We start from the raw sequence: 16,140 nt of genomic DNA, 5'->3' as shown, positions 1-16,140 counted from the left end.
GAGTGACTATATGAATAGCTGATAGCTGCCATAAGCACAGACCTCTAGTCTCTCTGTATCTTAAAGTGCTAGCTATTCTACTAGGGACTTGTGAGAAGGCTAAAACCTGCACTAAATATAGGAAATCAGAATCTTGAAACTAAACTGTGAAATACACAAGAAATCTCAGACCCAGCTAGTGGTGACTTTACCTTCTAGCAACATGCAGCTAACAAGCAATAATTCAAACTATTTTATAAAACTGCACTACACATTTTGTTACTCATGTTTGGTATTTATAGATAATATTACTCAGCATACCTCAAAGTAGAACCTCTTATAATATGTATTAAAGGTTTAATTATTGTAATTCTCACGACGTGAACTACTGCATATAAATTTTATTCTGACTGTGGCTGTCATGGCTTGGTTTCCTGCTAAGATAGGATCATCAACAGTTACAATGAAGTGCTACCATCATCATCATCATCGTCATCTAACAATAGCATCATTTTGAAAATTACGTTATTAGCCTACTTGCCATACCAGTGAGTTTATCTGTGCTTTTGATACAATAATATTATGCTTAACAGATTATGCCTACAATGCATACATAGCTAGTTAAAGCATAATTATAATTTTGAAAATAAAAAAAGTATTTTTACTGGATTGCTAGTATGTATATGTGTGGGCTAGAATCCCTGGATGAAGCCTTTTGATAAGCTATAGATACAGTTTTACAGATCTCTCAAATTTTGCTTAACTTGTTGGCATGAATGCATACATTTCAGCCGTAATACCCATGCAGTATAAAAGTGGACTGTATACATATATATCCCAAACAATATGTCTCAGAGACTCATAATCATGAGAATTTATTCTGCATTGAGATTTTAATTATTCGTGTTGTTTTGTCAGAAAAAGACAACATCAGCCACAGTCTGTTCTTCAGCTGTATCCTTAGATCTTATTGCACAACTACGTATTTCCAGTACTACAGCTGGCCACACGTGGTTAAGTAAAAGTCCTTGAAACAGCAACAGCAATTGCCATATCTTGGTATCGAACCTGGAGCCTTCTCTAACTATTGGGCTGCTATTATACTGACTCGCTATACTGTTTCCCTGCAGGCCTCTCCACTACTATCTGAACCTTAGTAAGGTGTGAGTTATAATATATTTCATACTTATCTATCCATGCAAAAGGCAAAAACAGCCAAGCTGTAAAAAGGTTATAGCCATTTGTTAATGAGACTGCCTCAATATAGGTCCCAACACAGCTATCATATAAGTATATGGCTTCATGTATGGCTTCAAAACCACCAGTTGAACTCTTGGTATTACCTATGCCTATAGTATTACCTAAACCAAGAGTTCATAATATTATGAACTCTTGCCTAAACTGAATAAATTTGAAATGCATGTTTATTGCAACTGTCAGCATGCTCAACGAATGACTTCTCCAAGTCCTTCAACATTTGAAGATGCTAAGGAATCGTAGCATATGATTTTCTTCTTTTTTTGAAGCTTTGCTATATCTATGCAGCTACAAAACCATAGCAATGTTATATGTTATACTGTCCACTATAATATTAGAAGGTTGTATGTTCAGAAAAATATTTTTTAATGTCTGAACAATTAGTCTTACCTATGTCCTGTTGCTATAGATAATACTTTCCCTATACAGTCATAACATGCAATACCAGCAAACAACTACGTGATATCATAATATGCCTACCTGGTTGTGGGACAGGAGTGACTCCAAGTGAGTCTTCCCTACCAGTGCCTTCAACGTGCTGTAAAGAACAAACAAAAGCATTGGTACCTGCTTTACATGCAGGACAACTAATGTGACATAATAATACATTGTGAACCAAGATATGTGGGCATAAATCACACGTGTTAGACTGTGTTGTAAATGCTGATGCTGCTACAGCATGTAAGTCACCTAACACCTTTACTGCAATAGCTAACGATTTACATCCTGATGGTATAGCTATATCTAGTTAGATTCTTCCACTTTATCATGTTTGCATCCACCTTCCTATACTCTATATGTGTTGTGTTGTGTATGCATACACATTACAAAAATTCAAATGATGATACATATCGGTATAGCTATACATTATCTGTGTTGTGTAGAACAATCTGAATGATGACAACATTTTCCACTAGTGTATATATATAAACAATGTTTTCACCGCTGTTCTGAAGACTACACACATTGTCTTGTATAGCAGTTTGCAATTGTACAGTATGCGTGTGCTACTGTATTGCACTACTGTGAGATGGGTCCTATTGTGTAACTACAATATACGTCATACTGTGGTTCCTGCCATGGTGGTATAGCTACTGATACAAAGCTGTATAGGCATGATGGAGTTTAAACTAAGTTTAATGTTGAACACGATAGCAGCATCAGGCATTTGATCGCGGTGGACAATAATAGGAATAGTGTGCTTTAATAAGAATACTTGCAATTGCGCAGATGCACCACAATTAGCGGTGGACAATGTGTACCATCGGCCAGCATCCAAGAGGCAAAGGTATGTGTTGAAGGTTATATATAGTCAAGTGGTCAACATTAAATCAATGTAAATCAATATATCCTAGATAATATCATGTATAGTCACAAGCAGCACCTTGTGTATTGAATTCCTTTGATGTAGTAGTACTATAGACAGTTATGTACAATTTTTATAATTGTATGATAAATCGTGTGACATAACTCAATGGGGAAATTTTAATTCAATACAATAATTAATTTTGGATCATGTAGCTAACTAGCTGCATCAGCAAAGTGTAGCATGACATAATAGCATCGTCATTCGTCAACAACATCTGCTGTATCTGGTAGCAGTCACTATAAAAGGAGAAGTTTCTTGTACACCAACTTCATACTGCAAAGTGTACTGCCAGTTTGGTTAGTTAATAGTGTTTCCTCTGAACTGCCAGTATGTCAGTTCCAGTCTCATTTGCTTTTCTTATGCTTATTGGAGCAATCTGCTTTTCTCCTGCAGTGAATGCTGACAAGCAGGTAAGTACATTATGAATCCTCAATCCTGTGGCTTGTTAAGCTGAGTACTATAATTATACTGTACGCATTGGTATAAATGTGTGTGTATATATATGCACATTAACTAGTTTATTATCTTTATTAAAATAGATTCAGGTTGTAGAGACCATTTTGCCCTACCATCAACTGATGACACCTGATTGGATACACTCTTACTTCACTATCACTGGACCATTTACACTCTACCCTCAGTATTATGAGATTCCTGCTGGTACTGTAGCTCATCAGCAGACCCTACAGCTCCAACTGGTGGCTCCTGGCATCCTATCCACTACTGACAGTATTACTGTAACCATCACTGTTGCAATGGATACTGGAGTGGCTCAAGGAGACCATGATCCACGGTTTGGAATAAGTGATGGAAAATAATTTATAGGCTTTCAGATGCATGACAAAGGAAACTACCCTGCACTTTCTCCATGTTTTGGGAATGAAGCTGACATAAATAACAAACTATTTACAAATCTGAAATCTGGTGCAGGTTCTTTAGTAGCTTCACGGAAGTATTCTAGTGAGGTCAGGTTACAAATCAGGCCAAAGGAGAGGTGGGGTTCCTGCCACACAGAGCATGATGAGGGATATACTAACATTGCTAATTATCAACGTAAGCTGGACCTCAGTCAGGGATTGTATCTTGAGATGTACCGTGCTGATCCTGGTGAAAGATATCGCATCAAGTATATCAAGGTTGACATTGAACTGAATTAGTAATGTCCTAATACATAGTGACTGGAACATATAATTGTGTTAGATTCTAGGACATTTTGAATCTTTGATCATTGATGAAAATATGTGTACTTACATTTTGTGTATTGCATATACATATATCTACTGTACACTGTTTATCAACTAATTCAGCATACATTCAATTGCATTAGTGAAACTCCTGTATTTAGCCCGCACTGTTTGGGACATTCAGGTTATCCAAACTAGATGCATGGTTTGCGGTCTGATAAAGTTTTGGATAGATCAAGTACAAAGATAGAGCCCATAATAATTGAGGGTTACATGTTTGCATGATGCTGCTTATTGTGCTAAAAATAACTGCCATTTGAGTTTTGGGAAATGGTGAATTCTTACATCTCACATGATCAAAAACTTTTCTGTAGAGACTGCACCTCTCTGCCCACTGATCATGAACTGCATAGCACTAGGCAATAACATTAAATCACAGCTTTGTATTTATATATAAAACAGATTATTATTTATCATAGCATGTATACTACATATCATAGTCACTGACATATTCACTAATGCTGACAATAGTCTAACCAGACTGCCATGCATGATAAGCTAGAATGGTGCATTTGTTACAATAAACAATGTACTTGATGAGTGTTTCAATAATAAAACTATTGACTACAGTGCAGTGATCGATACTTATAAGATAAGGAATCTTACTCCCACACAATTGACACAAACATGCATGGATACATGCCTACACAATGTTTATAAACTGCATGCTTGTTGATTACATAATGGTGGGTATATACCATAGGATGCACACTGACACATGAGAACCCATATTTAACAGAAATGATGTCACACATGCAGATGACTACATATTATATTATGGCTAAAATTCTCAATCTTACTCCCAAACATGAATGGCTTGAATGCACGCCTACACAATATTTTAAATCAAACAAACTGCTTGGAATGGTGGTGTATATCACAGGACACACTGACACAAGAATAACACATTTGACCTGGTGAACCAGAACAACAGCATGCATAAATTTTATGAAAGGTAAAGCAATCTGCTGTTCCCATCTGGGTGATAGGTAAGGAGAGAAGTGATACTCCATTACCCTGATTTGGCATCTAGAGTACTACCCATACACGTAGAAATAGGTATACTATATTGTAGTTTTTGAGTTGCAGTGAATAACTTTTAACCGTGTGAAAATTTTAATTTAATGCAGGTACTTGCCGAATGCCTTAGTGTGAGGCAAGTAATCTTGAGCTTTCTGTATTATCTTATTCATTTATATTTATAGCTATGTTTGTCAGTGAGTGCAATAAAAGTGCATCAATGAATTGGATAATATAATGTGGTAAGGGTTGTTGTGCAATTCACTATGTGATGGGTCTTATAATTATCTTTGTTGCTGTCACTACTGGCCTGGAGAGCAGCCTTACAAAGGATTTAGTATTTATGTTTGCCAGTGTTATATACCTTTGACTTGTGGGAAGCATGAAGTTTCATTTTAATAGCTTAAAGCATCTACACCTGCTGTACTTGACTAGAAACAGTGTGTTAAGACATTGTTACAGTATACTCTTAGCACTTGCTCCATGCATTACCATGTATGAGTCAAACTAGAAGATTCTGATCAACACAATTGTGATTATGTAGTGAAGCATCTTGGTACATGATACAATGTGAACATTGCATGTCATGGTTTTGCACTGCATGCAGTGAGTTGCATTGTCGGAAGATGTGTTATGTAAAGTTGCATTGTCAGAAGATGTGTTATGTAAAATTGATGGCTGGCATCATAAGTATATATCCACTGGTTCTGTGTCAGTTGTGATAAGCTGGTTATGGCTCATATCTACAGTAAATCATTCTATAGATTTAGTATATTGTAGTAAATTAGCGTAAATCATAGATATTATAGAACAAACTTTTATGCCTAATTTTGGCACAAATGGCATCCCATAGTGCACTGATCACTCTAGTTAGTTGTACAGAACTATCTTATTGAGTAGAGACCTGTGTACAGAAAGTATGCAAACGAAGAATATGTTTTTGACTACATTATGGTGAAGGTTTACAAGCCATTGGCGGGTCTAGGATTTCTAACGGGGGGTTTCTAGTGGTAGTAGGACTCAGATGCTAGGGTTTGGGGGCACAACCCCCAGACGCTGGCAAGGTTTTAATTGTATAATGCTTAAAACTTGATGTTTAAAACCACTATATACTAGTGTTGTTTTAGTAAGGCATTTGACTTTTAGTTTTAGTTATAGCTGTAGATAGAAAAGAGTTTTAGTTAAAGTTTTTAGCTTTAGTTACCATCATTAATATATTTTAGTTATAGTTTAAGATGTTAGAAATTTATAGTTTTAGTTAAAGTTTCAGTTTTAGTTACCATCTTCAATACATTTTAGTTATAGTTACAGTTTTAGATGCTAGATTTTTATAGTTTCAGTTAAAGTTTTAGTTGCCATCTTCAATACATTTTAGTTATAGTTTTAGATCTTAGATTTCAAGGGTTTTATAGTTTCAGTTATCCATACGGTATACTGTACGTGCCATTCAAAACAATACCATAGTACTAAATATGATCATTAGGTATTTTCTGGCCAAAAATATCACATATAACCACATGGCTTTTGGATTTAGATGCAAATACGTATGCTAGTTGCACTGATGTATTTAATGGAGTTTAATTAAACAATGTTAATGTTAGAGGTATGCGGTATGTTACTTACTGACAGCTTGTAGTTGATGACCAGGTAGATGCAATAGGGTAAATGGGTTCCACAATGCAAAGTAGGAAGGAAACAATGAACATTATAATCAGGATAACTCTCAAAAAGTATGTGTCAGAAAAGAGTGCACAGATAGCCACACGGAAAGTAGGAAAAAGTTTGTCTCTCCCAAAGCCCACCCCTAGATCTAGGAGACTACACCCAAAATATGTGTATATATTGTGAATAATATAAGCAGTGTATGAATAATAATGAAACAAACAAAAATTGATCAATAATAAATAAGATACATGTCAGGCTGGGGGAGGATATGCACCCACATGCGAGACTCAAGGGGTAGAATTCCATGAGTTGCCTCCAACTCAAAGGTTAGCTTGAGGCATGATAGTGCATGCAGGGTTTCGTTAGGATTGGTAGGATGACGTTAGAAATTCCTGTGGTGTCAAATATAGGAGAACTGTGGAACCCTGCACAAGTTACCAAAACGACCACCATCACTAGACAGTGGTGGACAAGTGCCACATGGCAAACAGTGTTTGTGTGATTGTATTAAGTAGTGCTGTGTGATAATCGTGAATAATTGATTATCATTATTATCGAGAAAAGTTTCATTATCGCATTATCGTGATAATGGGAAATTTCCTGTAAACTACATGAGGCGAACCTGAAATGAGACAATGTTACAATTCCAACTTTTTAGCATTAAACCCTTGTGATGATTATTAAATATCTTTATAGCAAAACACTTTTAGTTACTTTTATATACACTGGCAGATAGGATGTGTATAGTGAATACTTAGCTACATGTGTTACTACAATATAGCAAGGTACTTTTAGTTTTAGTTTTAAACAATCAACAACTTTTACAATTGTAGGTGGTAAGTACTTTTAGTTTTAATTTTAATTATTTGTATACTTGGCAAGTACTTTTAGTTTTAGTTTCAGTTTTTTGCAAAATATTAAATGATATTTTTAGTTTTAGTACAAGTTTCCATGTAAAAATTGAGGCACTTTTAGTTTTAGTCTTTTGACAAATTAGAAAAACTTAAGTTTTAGTTTCAGATAACTAAAAGTAAAAGCCCTAACTAAAACCACTTTTAGTTTTAGTTAACTAAAACAACACTACTATACACATTAGTTTTTGTCTACTGATCCTCACTACTCAGTATCATATCATGCCATCACTTTCTGAGTGTTTCTTGGAACTTCTGCAATGCACGGCAGAAATACAATGGTGTCTTGAGTCTTAACTATATAGCTTATCAATTTTAGAAAGAGTACAATGCTTAGGCATTGATCTTTTAACTGAACATGGTTTAATGAGTGTGAATGGATTGCATGCTTACCACACGTAGTGAGAGATTGTAGCTATTTTATTTATTTATTATCTATTTTATCCAAAGAGGAAGGGGTGGCACCAAAAGGCGATGCCTGCACAAAGGTGCTTCCCCACAAACTTTACATAATTATATACACACACAAAACTACCTACTACATACAAAAACACTCAAACAATACACAGAAAAATAAAGCTATTTACAAAAAATCACATTGTGATAGAGAAGCTGAATGGAGTGACGCTCACTTGACTGACTGACTGTTATCACCTGATTTTTTATTTTGTTATTTGTATCACTACATGACACGTCATTGAGGTCACTACATGTTTTGTTGTATAAATAGGGCATTTAAATGTATATTGTTGCCTTCCAAATTAGCCCTCAATAAAGTGAACTGTTAAGCTGCGATTCTTCCTCGGATTCTTCTTGCCCTGATTCCTCTGGCGGCTGGCGTGCTGTTACACCTGGTGACAGGAGTGGTCGATTCGTTCTACAGCTACTAAGCTTGCTAGCTAGCTCGCGTATGCTGCGCTCGGGGAGGAGCTACCAACCTGAGACAGAACCAGCAATGTCAGAAGTAGCAGAGCTACTGAAGGCCTGGATGGAGGAATCCCGCAGACAAGAGGAGAACCGTAGAGAAGAACGAGACGAACTCTTCGAGAAGGCACGACTAGAGGAACGTTGCCAATATGACGAAGAGAGACGCCTTGAACGGGAAACCAGCAGGAGGCACTATGAAGAATTAGTTCGAGGGCTAACCGAGGGAAGGCCGCGTCGTGTAGAGGTGGTACCAGAGTCGCTAAAGCTTACGAAACTGGCTGAGAATGATAACATCGAAGCTTTTCTCACCACCTTCGAGAGAGCTGTGGAAGCCCATGGCGTGGACAGAGACAAGCGGGCAGCAATTCTAGCCCCTCAACTTACTGGGAAGGCACGATTGGCTTATGCTGCAATGAGCGACCACGACGCAAAGGACTATGACAGAGTGAAAGCAGCCATTTTTCGTCGTTACGACATCAATGAAGAGACCTACCGACGACGATTCCGTGATGTGAGGCCAAAGGAGAATGAAACTCCTGTGGAGCTTGTTATCCGTATCCAGGATCTGGCAGAAAAGTGGCTGAAGGGACGTGCAGATCGCCAGGCAGTGGTCGATGAGTTGGTGAAGGAGCAATTTGTGGAGGTCCTGCCTGAGGAGATTAAAGTATGGGTCAAGGAGAGGAAACCGCGGACTAGTGAGGAAGCTGGTCGACTGGCTGAGGACTACAGACAAGCCAGGAAGCGGGATCTTTGGGTTCCTGGTATGGAGCCAAAGAAAAGCAGCCAAAGGACATGTTTTACCTGTAAGCAACCTGGTCATCTGGCGAGAGACTGCCCTACGAAAGTGGCAACAGGAGTGTCCTCAAAAGGGGAGGATGCTACGAAGGGAGAGACTGCTGTAAAGGGAGAGAGGAAGAAACGGGAGGACAAGCCCTTAGTATGTTACAATTGTGGAGGTAGGGGGCATACGTCAAGGCAATGCCCAAGTGGCTCATTTTATTGTGGGGCAAGGAGTCCTTACAAATCCTCTAAGAGTAAGTTTTTGAGTAGGTGTGAGGGTATGGTGGAAGGTCAGTTGGTATCTGATATTGTATTAGATACTGGTTGTTCTAGGACCTTAGTCCATAGTGACCTTGTCAGTGACGAGAAGCTGAGACAGGGTGAGGCTGTTACAGTCCAGTGTGCTCACGGGGATACTGTGGTGTATCCTCTTGCCAATGTGGAGTTGGAAGTGCATGGACAGGCTGTGTCAGTGGAGGCTGCGGTATCACGAGACTTTACCACAGTCCGTGTTGTTGGGGACAGATGTTCCTGAGCTGTTGAATTTGTTGAGAGCCAATGATGGTGGACAGGCCCTCATGGTGGTTACTAGGCGTCAGGCCCTAGCACAGGCAGCCCAGTTAGAGCAAGGGGAATCAACTGATTCTTCCAGTAGTGTAGAGCCTGTACAGGAACCTGAGGTAGCCACGGGACAACCGGAGGAGCAAATGAGTGTTTCTCCTAGTGCGGATAGCAACGAGCAGTTTGTGTTGTCAGGTGAGTTTGATTTTGGTGATGACATGTTTGTTGATGATAGGGCTGTAAGATCAAAGAAGTCACGATCAGACAAGAGGAAGGACCGGTATGAATGGGCATGTCTTAAGAGGCTTCAAGAAGATATCCCCAATGTGAATCAGTCTAAACAGGAGCTGCGTAAGCTGCAGGATGAGGTTCCGGGCATTCGGGATATGAGGGGGAGAAGCCCTAAGCAGTTTGTTGAGCAAGATGGTCTGCTGTATCATGTGTGGACCCCGAAGAAAAAATCAGGGGAAGCTGTAGAACAACTGGTTTTACCAGAGCAGTTCCACCAGATAGTGTGTAAGTTGGCTCACACTATCCCACTAGCAGGTCACCTTGGTAGAGACAAGACTGTTAAGAGAATCAGTAGACGGTTCTTTTGGCCAGCTCTATTCCATGATGTGGCAGACTACCGTCGCCGATGCCCTGAATGTCACCGTACTGCAAAGGGAAGCCATCGGAGAGTACCTCTAATACCTCTACCAATAATGAAGGAGCCTTTTGAGCGTATAGCTTTGGACATTGTTGGTCCTCTGCCCCGCGGTAGAAGAGGTAACCAGTATATATTGGTAGTGTGCGACTATGCTACTAGGTATCCAGAGGCCATGCCTCTTCGTTCCATTGATGCAGGTACAGTGGCAGAGCACCTGATCCAGTTATTTGCTTGTGTGGGCATTCCAAGAGAGATTCTGTCGGATCAAGGCACTAACTTCATGTCGCAACTTCTTAAGGAGTTGTACAACCTCTTGCGGATACACCAGATCCGTACATCTCCTTACCATCCGCAGACTGATGGATTGGTAGAGAGGTTCAATAAGACCCTGAAGTCGCTCTTGAGGAAGCTTGTTAATAAGGAGGGACGAGACTGGGACAGGCTGCTTCCTTACATTTTGTTCGCTTATCGTGAGGTTCCCCAGGACACAACAGGATTCTCCCCATTTGAGCTTCTATATGGAAGAGAAGTTAGAGGTCCACTCGATGTGCTTAAAGAAGTGTGGGAAGCCGACAAGAAGAGTGATGAGAGTGTTGTGTCACATATTCTCTTAGTACGTGAACGGTTGGAGGAGATGACTGAGCTGGTGGAAGAGAATGTTAGAGCAGCACAGGGACAGCAGAAGAAGTGGTATGATCAGACAGCTAGGCAGAGAGAGCTACAGCCAGATGAGGAGGTACTTGTGTTGTTACCTACTAGTAGTAATAAGTTGTTAGCTCAGTGGCAAGGGCCATATCGCATACTACGCAGGGTAGGTAAGGTGAATTATGAGGTGTTGATGCCAAATAAGAGGAAGAGGAAGAATGTATTTCATGTAAATATGCTGAAGAAGTGGTATCCACCAGTAGCTACAAGTTTTTGGTCAATTGAACAAATGGACATGGAAGAGGAGTTCATGCCCACATGGAAGTGTGAGGGTAGTGATGCTCCTATTGTAAGTGACCAGCTGTCTAAGCAACAGTTGAGGCAGTTGTATGACTTGCTGGCGAAGTTTAAGACGGTGATGAGTGGTAAATGTGGACGGACTTCAGTCTGTCAACACCACATTCACATTAGAGGAGATACTCCAGTCCGTCAGCAGCCATACCGGTTGCCACATGTGTATAGAGAAGCTGTAGAAAAGGAAGTAGAGACGATGCTGGCTGAGGGCATTATTGAGCCCTGCAGCAGTGAATGGGCCTCACCAGTTGTGGTTGTTAAGAAGAAGGACAACACCATCCGGCTGTGCGTGGATTACAGAAGACTTAATGCTGTGACACGGGTTGATGCTTACCCGATGCCACGGGGGGATGATATCCTGGACCAGGTGGGTCAGGCTAGATACATATCCACTCTAGATCTGGCGAAGGGATATTGGCAGGTGCCAGTTGCTGTAGAGGATCGTCCCAAGACTGCTTTTATCACACCCCAGGGGTTATATCAGTTCCGTATGATGCCATTCGGTCTGTGTGGGGCACCGGCTACATTCCAACGCATGATGGATCATGTTATTAGAGGAATGAACAAGTTTGCCAGTGCCTACCTCGACGACCTCATTGTGTTTAGCAGTTCTTGGGAAGATCACCTGGAACACCTCCAGGCAGTGTTGAAGCGTCTTCAGTCATTGGGTTTGACAGCTAAACCTTCTAAGTGCCAGTTGGCTATGACAGAGTGTAAGTATTTAGGGCATGTGGTGGGGAATGGAGTGGTGAAGCCAGAGAGGGGCAAGCTTCAAGCAATAGCCCAGTTTCCGCTTCTGACAACCAAGAAGCAAGTGCGATCCTTCCTTGGATTAACTGGCTACTATAGACGTTTTATTCCTCACTATGCCACTATTGCTACACCTCTCACCAACCTCACCAGAAAGTCAGTTCCGGAACATGTGAGTTTAGATGATGAAGGTAGCAAGGCCTTTAGTAAGCTAAAGGAAATAATGTTGTCATCTGCTGTTTTGAAAAATGCAGACTTCACTAAATCTTTTATTTTGCAGACAGATGCCTCCGAAGTAGGGGTTGGAGCTGTCCTGAGCCAGCAGGATGATCAGGGACATGATCACCCAGTATCCTTCTTTAGCAAGAAGCTTCTACCTAGAGAGCAGCGGTTCTCGACAGTTGAGAAGGAGTGTTTGGCTGTTAAATTGGGTATCGAAGCTTTTGAAGTTTACTTGCTGGGCAGAGAGTTTGTGATTCAGACAGATCATAGAGCCTTACAGTGGCTCACAAAATTCAAGAATCACAATAGTAGACTGATGAGGTGGAGTCTGGCATTACAGCCGTATATCTTCCAAGTGCAACATAGGAAGGGTACTGATAATGCTAACGCAGATGCTCTCTCCAGATTACCATACTGGGAAGATGTCTCAACAGAGCTGTGTGATACTGAAGAAGGAGGGAGGAGTGTGATAGAGAAGCTGAATGGAGTGACACTCACTTGACTGACTGACTGTTATCACCTGATTTTTTATTTTGTTATTTGTATCACTACATGACACGTCATTGAGGTCACTACATGTTTTGTTGTATAAATAGGGCATTTAAATGTATATTGTTGCCTTCCAAATTAGCCCTCAATAAAGTGAACTGTTAAGCTGCGATTCTTCCTTGGATTCTTCTTGCCCTGATTCCTCTGGCGGCTGGCGTGCTGTTACACACATGAAAACAGAGTACACACAAAATATTACATGGCACCAAAAAAAATTCTTAACAGCATGACGAAAAGCATCCCGAGTAGATAAGGATAGAATGTTAAATGGGATCTTGGATCTTGTTCGGGATATTAAAATGGTGTGTTACCAAAAAAAGAGAAACAAAATGAATTGATGGTAGTCTATAGCGGAACAATACACTTTTTTCATCTTCCAACTTCTCAGCCAGTATTATTATTATTTGTTTTTACTGTGTAGAAATCACATAACACACAGATATAATTACATATGTTATTACAAAAATTAGGGGAATTAACTATGTAGGGAGGTTCCAAAGTTTAATCACAGAGGGAAAAAAGGAAAATTTATACAAGTCAATGTTTGTCTCATCAGGTGCTTGTAGTATCCTATTCTTAATCACGGATCATTAGGGGTCACTATTTATTTATGATCATTTGTTGTTTTATGAGCAGGCTTCTCTAACGTTCAGCAAATATACTTATAAATGATGAGAATTGTGCCCAGCATGGCCTATCACAGACAAAGTATGCAGTTATGTAAATAAGATGGTAATGTCTTTGGTAAAATTGAACAGCAGTATGGAATCTGAAATGCTCAGCTAAGGTAAAATGTAAGTGAACCAGGAGAAGATCCAGAGCTTGACAAAGGGATGCACCATGACCAGGGTAGTATAGGTAGCTACATAAAGCAGGGAGATGCCTCCACAGCTGCTATAGGTATTTTCCATGTCTTAGGACTGAATTTTTTGATGTAATATCTAACTCATAGTAATAAATCATACTTTCTGAGTGGTCTACAAGAACTGCATGCAGGGATCAGTGACAGACATGAGTTCAGCTATGAACTTAAGTAAATTGTCATATTATAAGAATGAAATAAAAAGGCCCACTTAATTTAAAGTTCGACTGGCAGGCTACATAGCTAAGTGTGCCTATGGGTTAGTGTTGCAGATGCACGTTCTCTTATACTCAGAGGAGGATTCTTAATAGTTTTACATACAGCGACTGTTCTATTAGAGTATTTAACTGACTGCTCTATTAGAGTATCTTGATTGTGTATAGAATCACTGTGAAAAGAGGGATATAAGATGGTATTTCCAGTGGCTTATAGAATATTGAACTTTTTTAGTGGCAAAAATGTGTTTCTGATATGGTATCTCCATCCCAGTGGTTCAAGGCAAGTAATCTTGCCATGGGGTAGTTACTAATCACTTTCATTTACATTGCTAGCACTTTAATTACTTTCGTAGGCTTGTTTGCTAACATTTTCATGATCATTTTGCTCAGATATTCCTTTGTATTCCTATAGTTCTTGAAAATAATTCTATGGCCATTTCAGCTCAGTTACTATCGAGGTTTCAATTATTGCTATTAGTCTATCTATTACTCAAGCTGAATACACAGAATGTGTCTACTTAATGTCGCTGTAGCATGTCTGGTACAAACACTGAAGCCCAAATTGAAGAGTGTTCTTGCTTTTAAAGTGTGATTAGTAGTTACTATGTAACTATAATTGTAACTAGGGCTGGGCGGTTTCTCGGTATTATAGTAATACCGCGGTATTGCAATGAAACGATATCTGTATCGCGTAGATTTCGGTGAAACGATAATATCACGATATCGATATTATTACGATTTTTAGTGTTTGTGACAGCTTATTAAGCCCTTAAGGTTGTTATAATACACCTCAAATAATCACGTGATACTACTGCAAACAAGGACCTAGTACTAGCTAGTCAATTTTTTTTTGCAAAGATCGAGATACTCTAATAGAACAGTCAGCTAGGATCGAGATACCCTAATAAAGCAGTCAGCTACTCTAATATAGCAGTCATCTTTAATAACCGCGATAAATAGTAATATCGTGATATATTTCTGCACGATATATCGTGAAGCGAAACTCCAATGCCGCCCAGCCCTAATTGTAACTATTTAATATTGCAACGTAGAGGTACGTACGTACTTTTCAGACAGTTATTCCTAGTTACAAGTTGCTAAGGCTGTGTTACTAGTTACTTTAAAAGCAGTCTATTACATAACTTAGTTACAAAAGTAATATAGTTACCCTAACTGTGTTTGCAACAAATGTAGAAGCTCTCCATAAGACATTACCAGGTTAAATGCTGGTCAGACACTCCCAGATATTATACAGTAGAAACTTGTCTCAATACAATACTATCAAATGGTAAGCACAGTTTCCTACCATAGCTATAGGTGGATTGTCAAGACCCAATAAGTACATGTAAACTTTGGTACACTTTATTACGATTTGCTGGCATCTAGCCAGATGAAAAGCTGTGCAATGGCGCATTAAAGAATCTGTTCTAGTCACAACTTTCATATATCACCAGCATATAATATATTGACAGTAGGATAGTTAACACAGATAAATAACAACAGACCTAGATTATACAGCCCTGGTGATTGGGTGAGTCAGTTCATTGCGAGTACATGCAGACTTAACATACTCATTGAGGGATTAACAACTGTATTAATAAATACATTCTCAGTCTGATCATGACCATTTTAACCAAAAGTACTATAGTCTGCTATGCTGAAATAGTATTATTAGTTAGTTGGTTAGACTTCTGATCTGTTTGTTTCTATAGATGCAAAATTTTGAGTTGCCATATAAATTCTCCATCCATCATCATACTAGGGATGCCACAGTAGTCGTGACATATTGTGACATAAAATCATGACATGGTATGTAGTGGCCCATTTATGTCATAACAACAATTGAAAGAGTACACAAATTTGGTTACTTTAATGTACAAAATTGAATATTGTGATCAAAAACTACATGTAGTTATACTCTTGAAATTATTGATGTTGTGGGGAAATTCACCAAAGGGAAACATGTTTTAACTAGAGCAAGTTACGTATGTCGTGACATAATGTCTATGACATATGTCATGACATCCCTACATCATACAGTATATGGTAGTACTGTATATTAAAGTTTGTATTTTCACACTAAAAATATTGACCAGAAATCAGCTTCACAATTATTTATACCTTCATGGTGCCTTGGTAGAGCCCAATAGGTTGCTACAAAAATTTTATTCAGTGGAA

General features: G+C 39.1%; 3 protein-coding genes across 3 annotated transcripts; all 3 read left to right on the top strand.

Annotated features, from left to right (window-relative positions):
• The first annotated feature begins 2,858 nt into the window (after positions 1-2,858).
• Positions 2,859-3,928, top strand: LOC136265482 (uncharacterized). The gene is made up of 2 exons (XM_066060361.1): positions 2,859-3,015; positions 3,145-3,928. Exons 1-2 carry the CDS (start codon positions 2,935-2,937, stop codon positions 3,421-3,423), a joined length of 360 nt encoding a protein of 119 aa, XP_065916433.1. The 5' UTR covers positions 2,859-2,934; the 3' UTR covers positions 3,424-3,928.
• Positions 3,929-8,078: 4,150 nt separating this feature from the next.
• On the top strand, positions 8,079-9,557 carry LOC136265475 (uncharacterized). The gene is made up of 2 exons (XM_066060351.1): positions 8,079-9,406; positions 9,486-9,557. The coding sequence occupies exons 1-2, from the start codon at positions 8,356-8,358 to the stop codon at positions 9,491-9,493; spliced, it is 1,059 nt and encodes a 352-aa protein (XP_065916423.1). The 5' UTR covers positions 8,079-8,355; the 3' UTR covers positions 9,494-9,557.
• A 50-nt stretch (positions 9,558-9,607) lies between these two features.
• On the top strand, positions 9,608-12,970 carry LOC136267553 (uncharacterized). Its single transcript, XM_066062716.1, has 2 exons — positions 9,608-12,283; positions 12,392-12,970. Exons 1-2 carry the CDS (start codon positions 9,608-9,610, stop codon positions 12,833-12,835), a joined length of 3,120 nt encoding a protein of 1,039 aa, XP_065918788.1. The 3' UTR covers positions 12,836-12,970.
• Positions 12,971-16,140: the final 3,170 nt, after the last annotated feature.

This window comes from Dysidea avara, chromosome 9 (genome assembly GCF_963678975.1).
Source record: "Dysidea avara chromosome 9, odDysAvar1.4, whole genome shotgun sequence".
In the NCBI taxonomy this organism is placed as follows: Eukaryota; Metazoa; Porifera; class Demospongiae; order Dictyoceratida; family Dysideidae; genus Dysidea; species Dysidea avara.
Note: the sequence above shows the minus strand (reverse complement) of the source record. Positions and strands in the feature narration are given on the sequence as shown.

Excerpts from the sequence above, each read along its gene's own strand:
- LOC136265482 (XM_066060361.1), top strand. The coding sequence starts at position 2,935 with ATGTCAGTTCCAGTCTCATTTGCTTTTCTTATGCTTATTGGAGCAATC. Across the intron at positions 3,016-3,144 it reads CAGTGAATGCTGACAAGCAG|ATTCAGGTTGTAGAGACCAT; the intron begins GTAAGTACATTA and ends TTATTAAAATAG.
- LOC136267553 (XM_066062716.1), top strand. The coding sequence starts at position 9,608 with ATGGACAGGCTGTGTCAGTGGAGGCTGCGGTATCACGAGACTTTACCA. Across the intron at positions 12,284-12,391 it reads GAAAGTCAGTTCCGGAACAT|ACAGATGCCTCCGAAGTAGG; the intron begins GTGAGTTTAGAT and ends TTTATTTTGCAG.
- LOC136265475 (XM_066060351.1), top strand. The coding sequence starts at position 8,356 with ATGCTGCGCTCGGGGAGGAGCTACCAACCTGAGACAGAACCAGCAATG.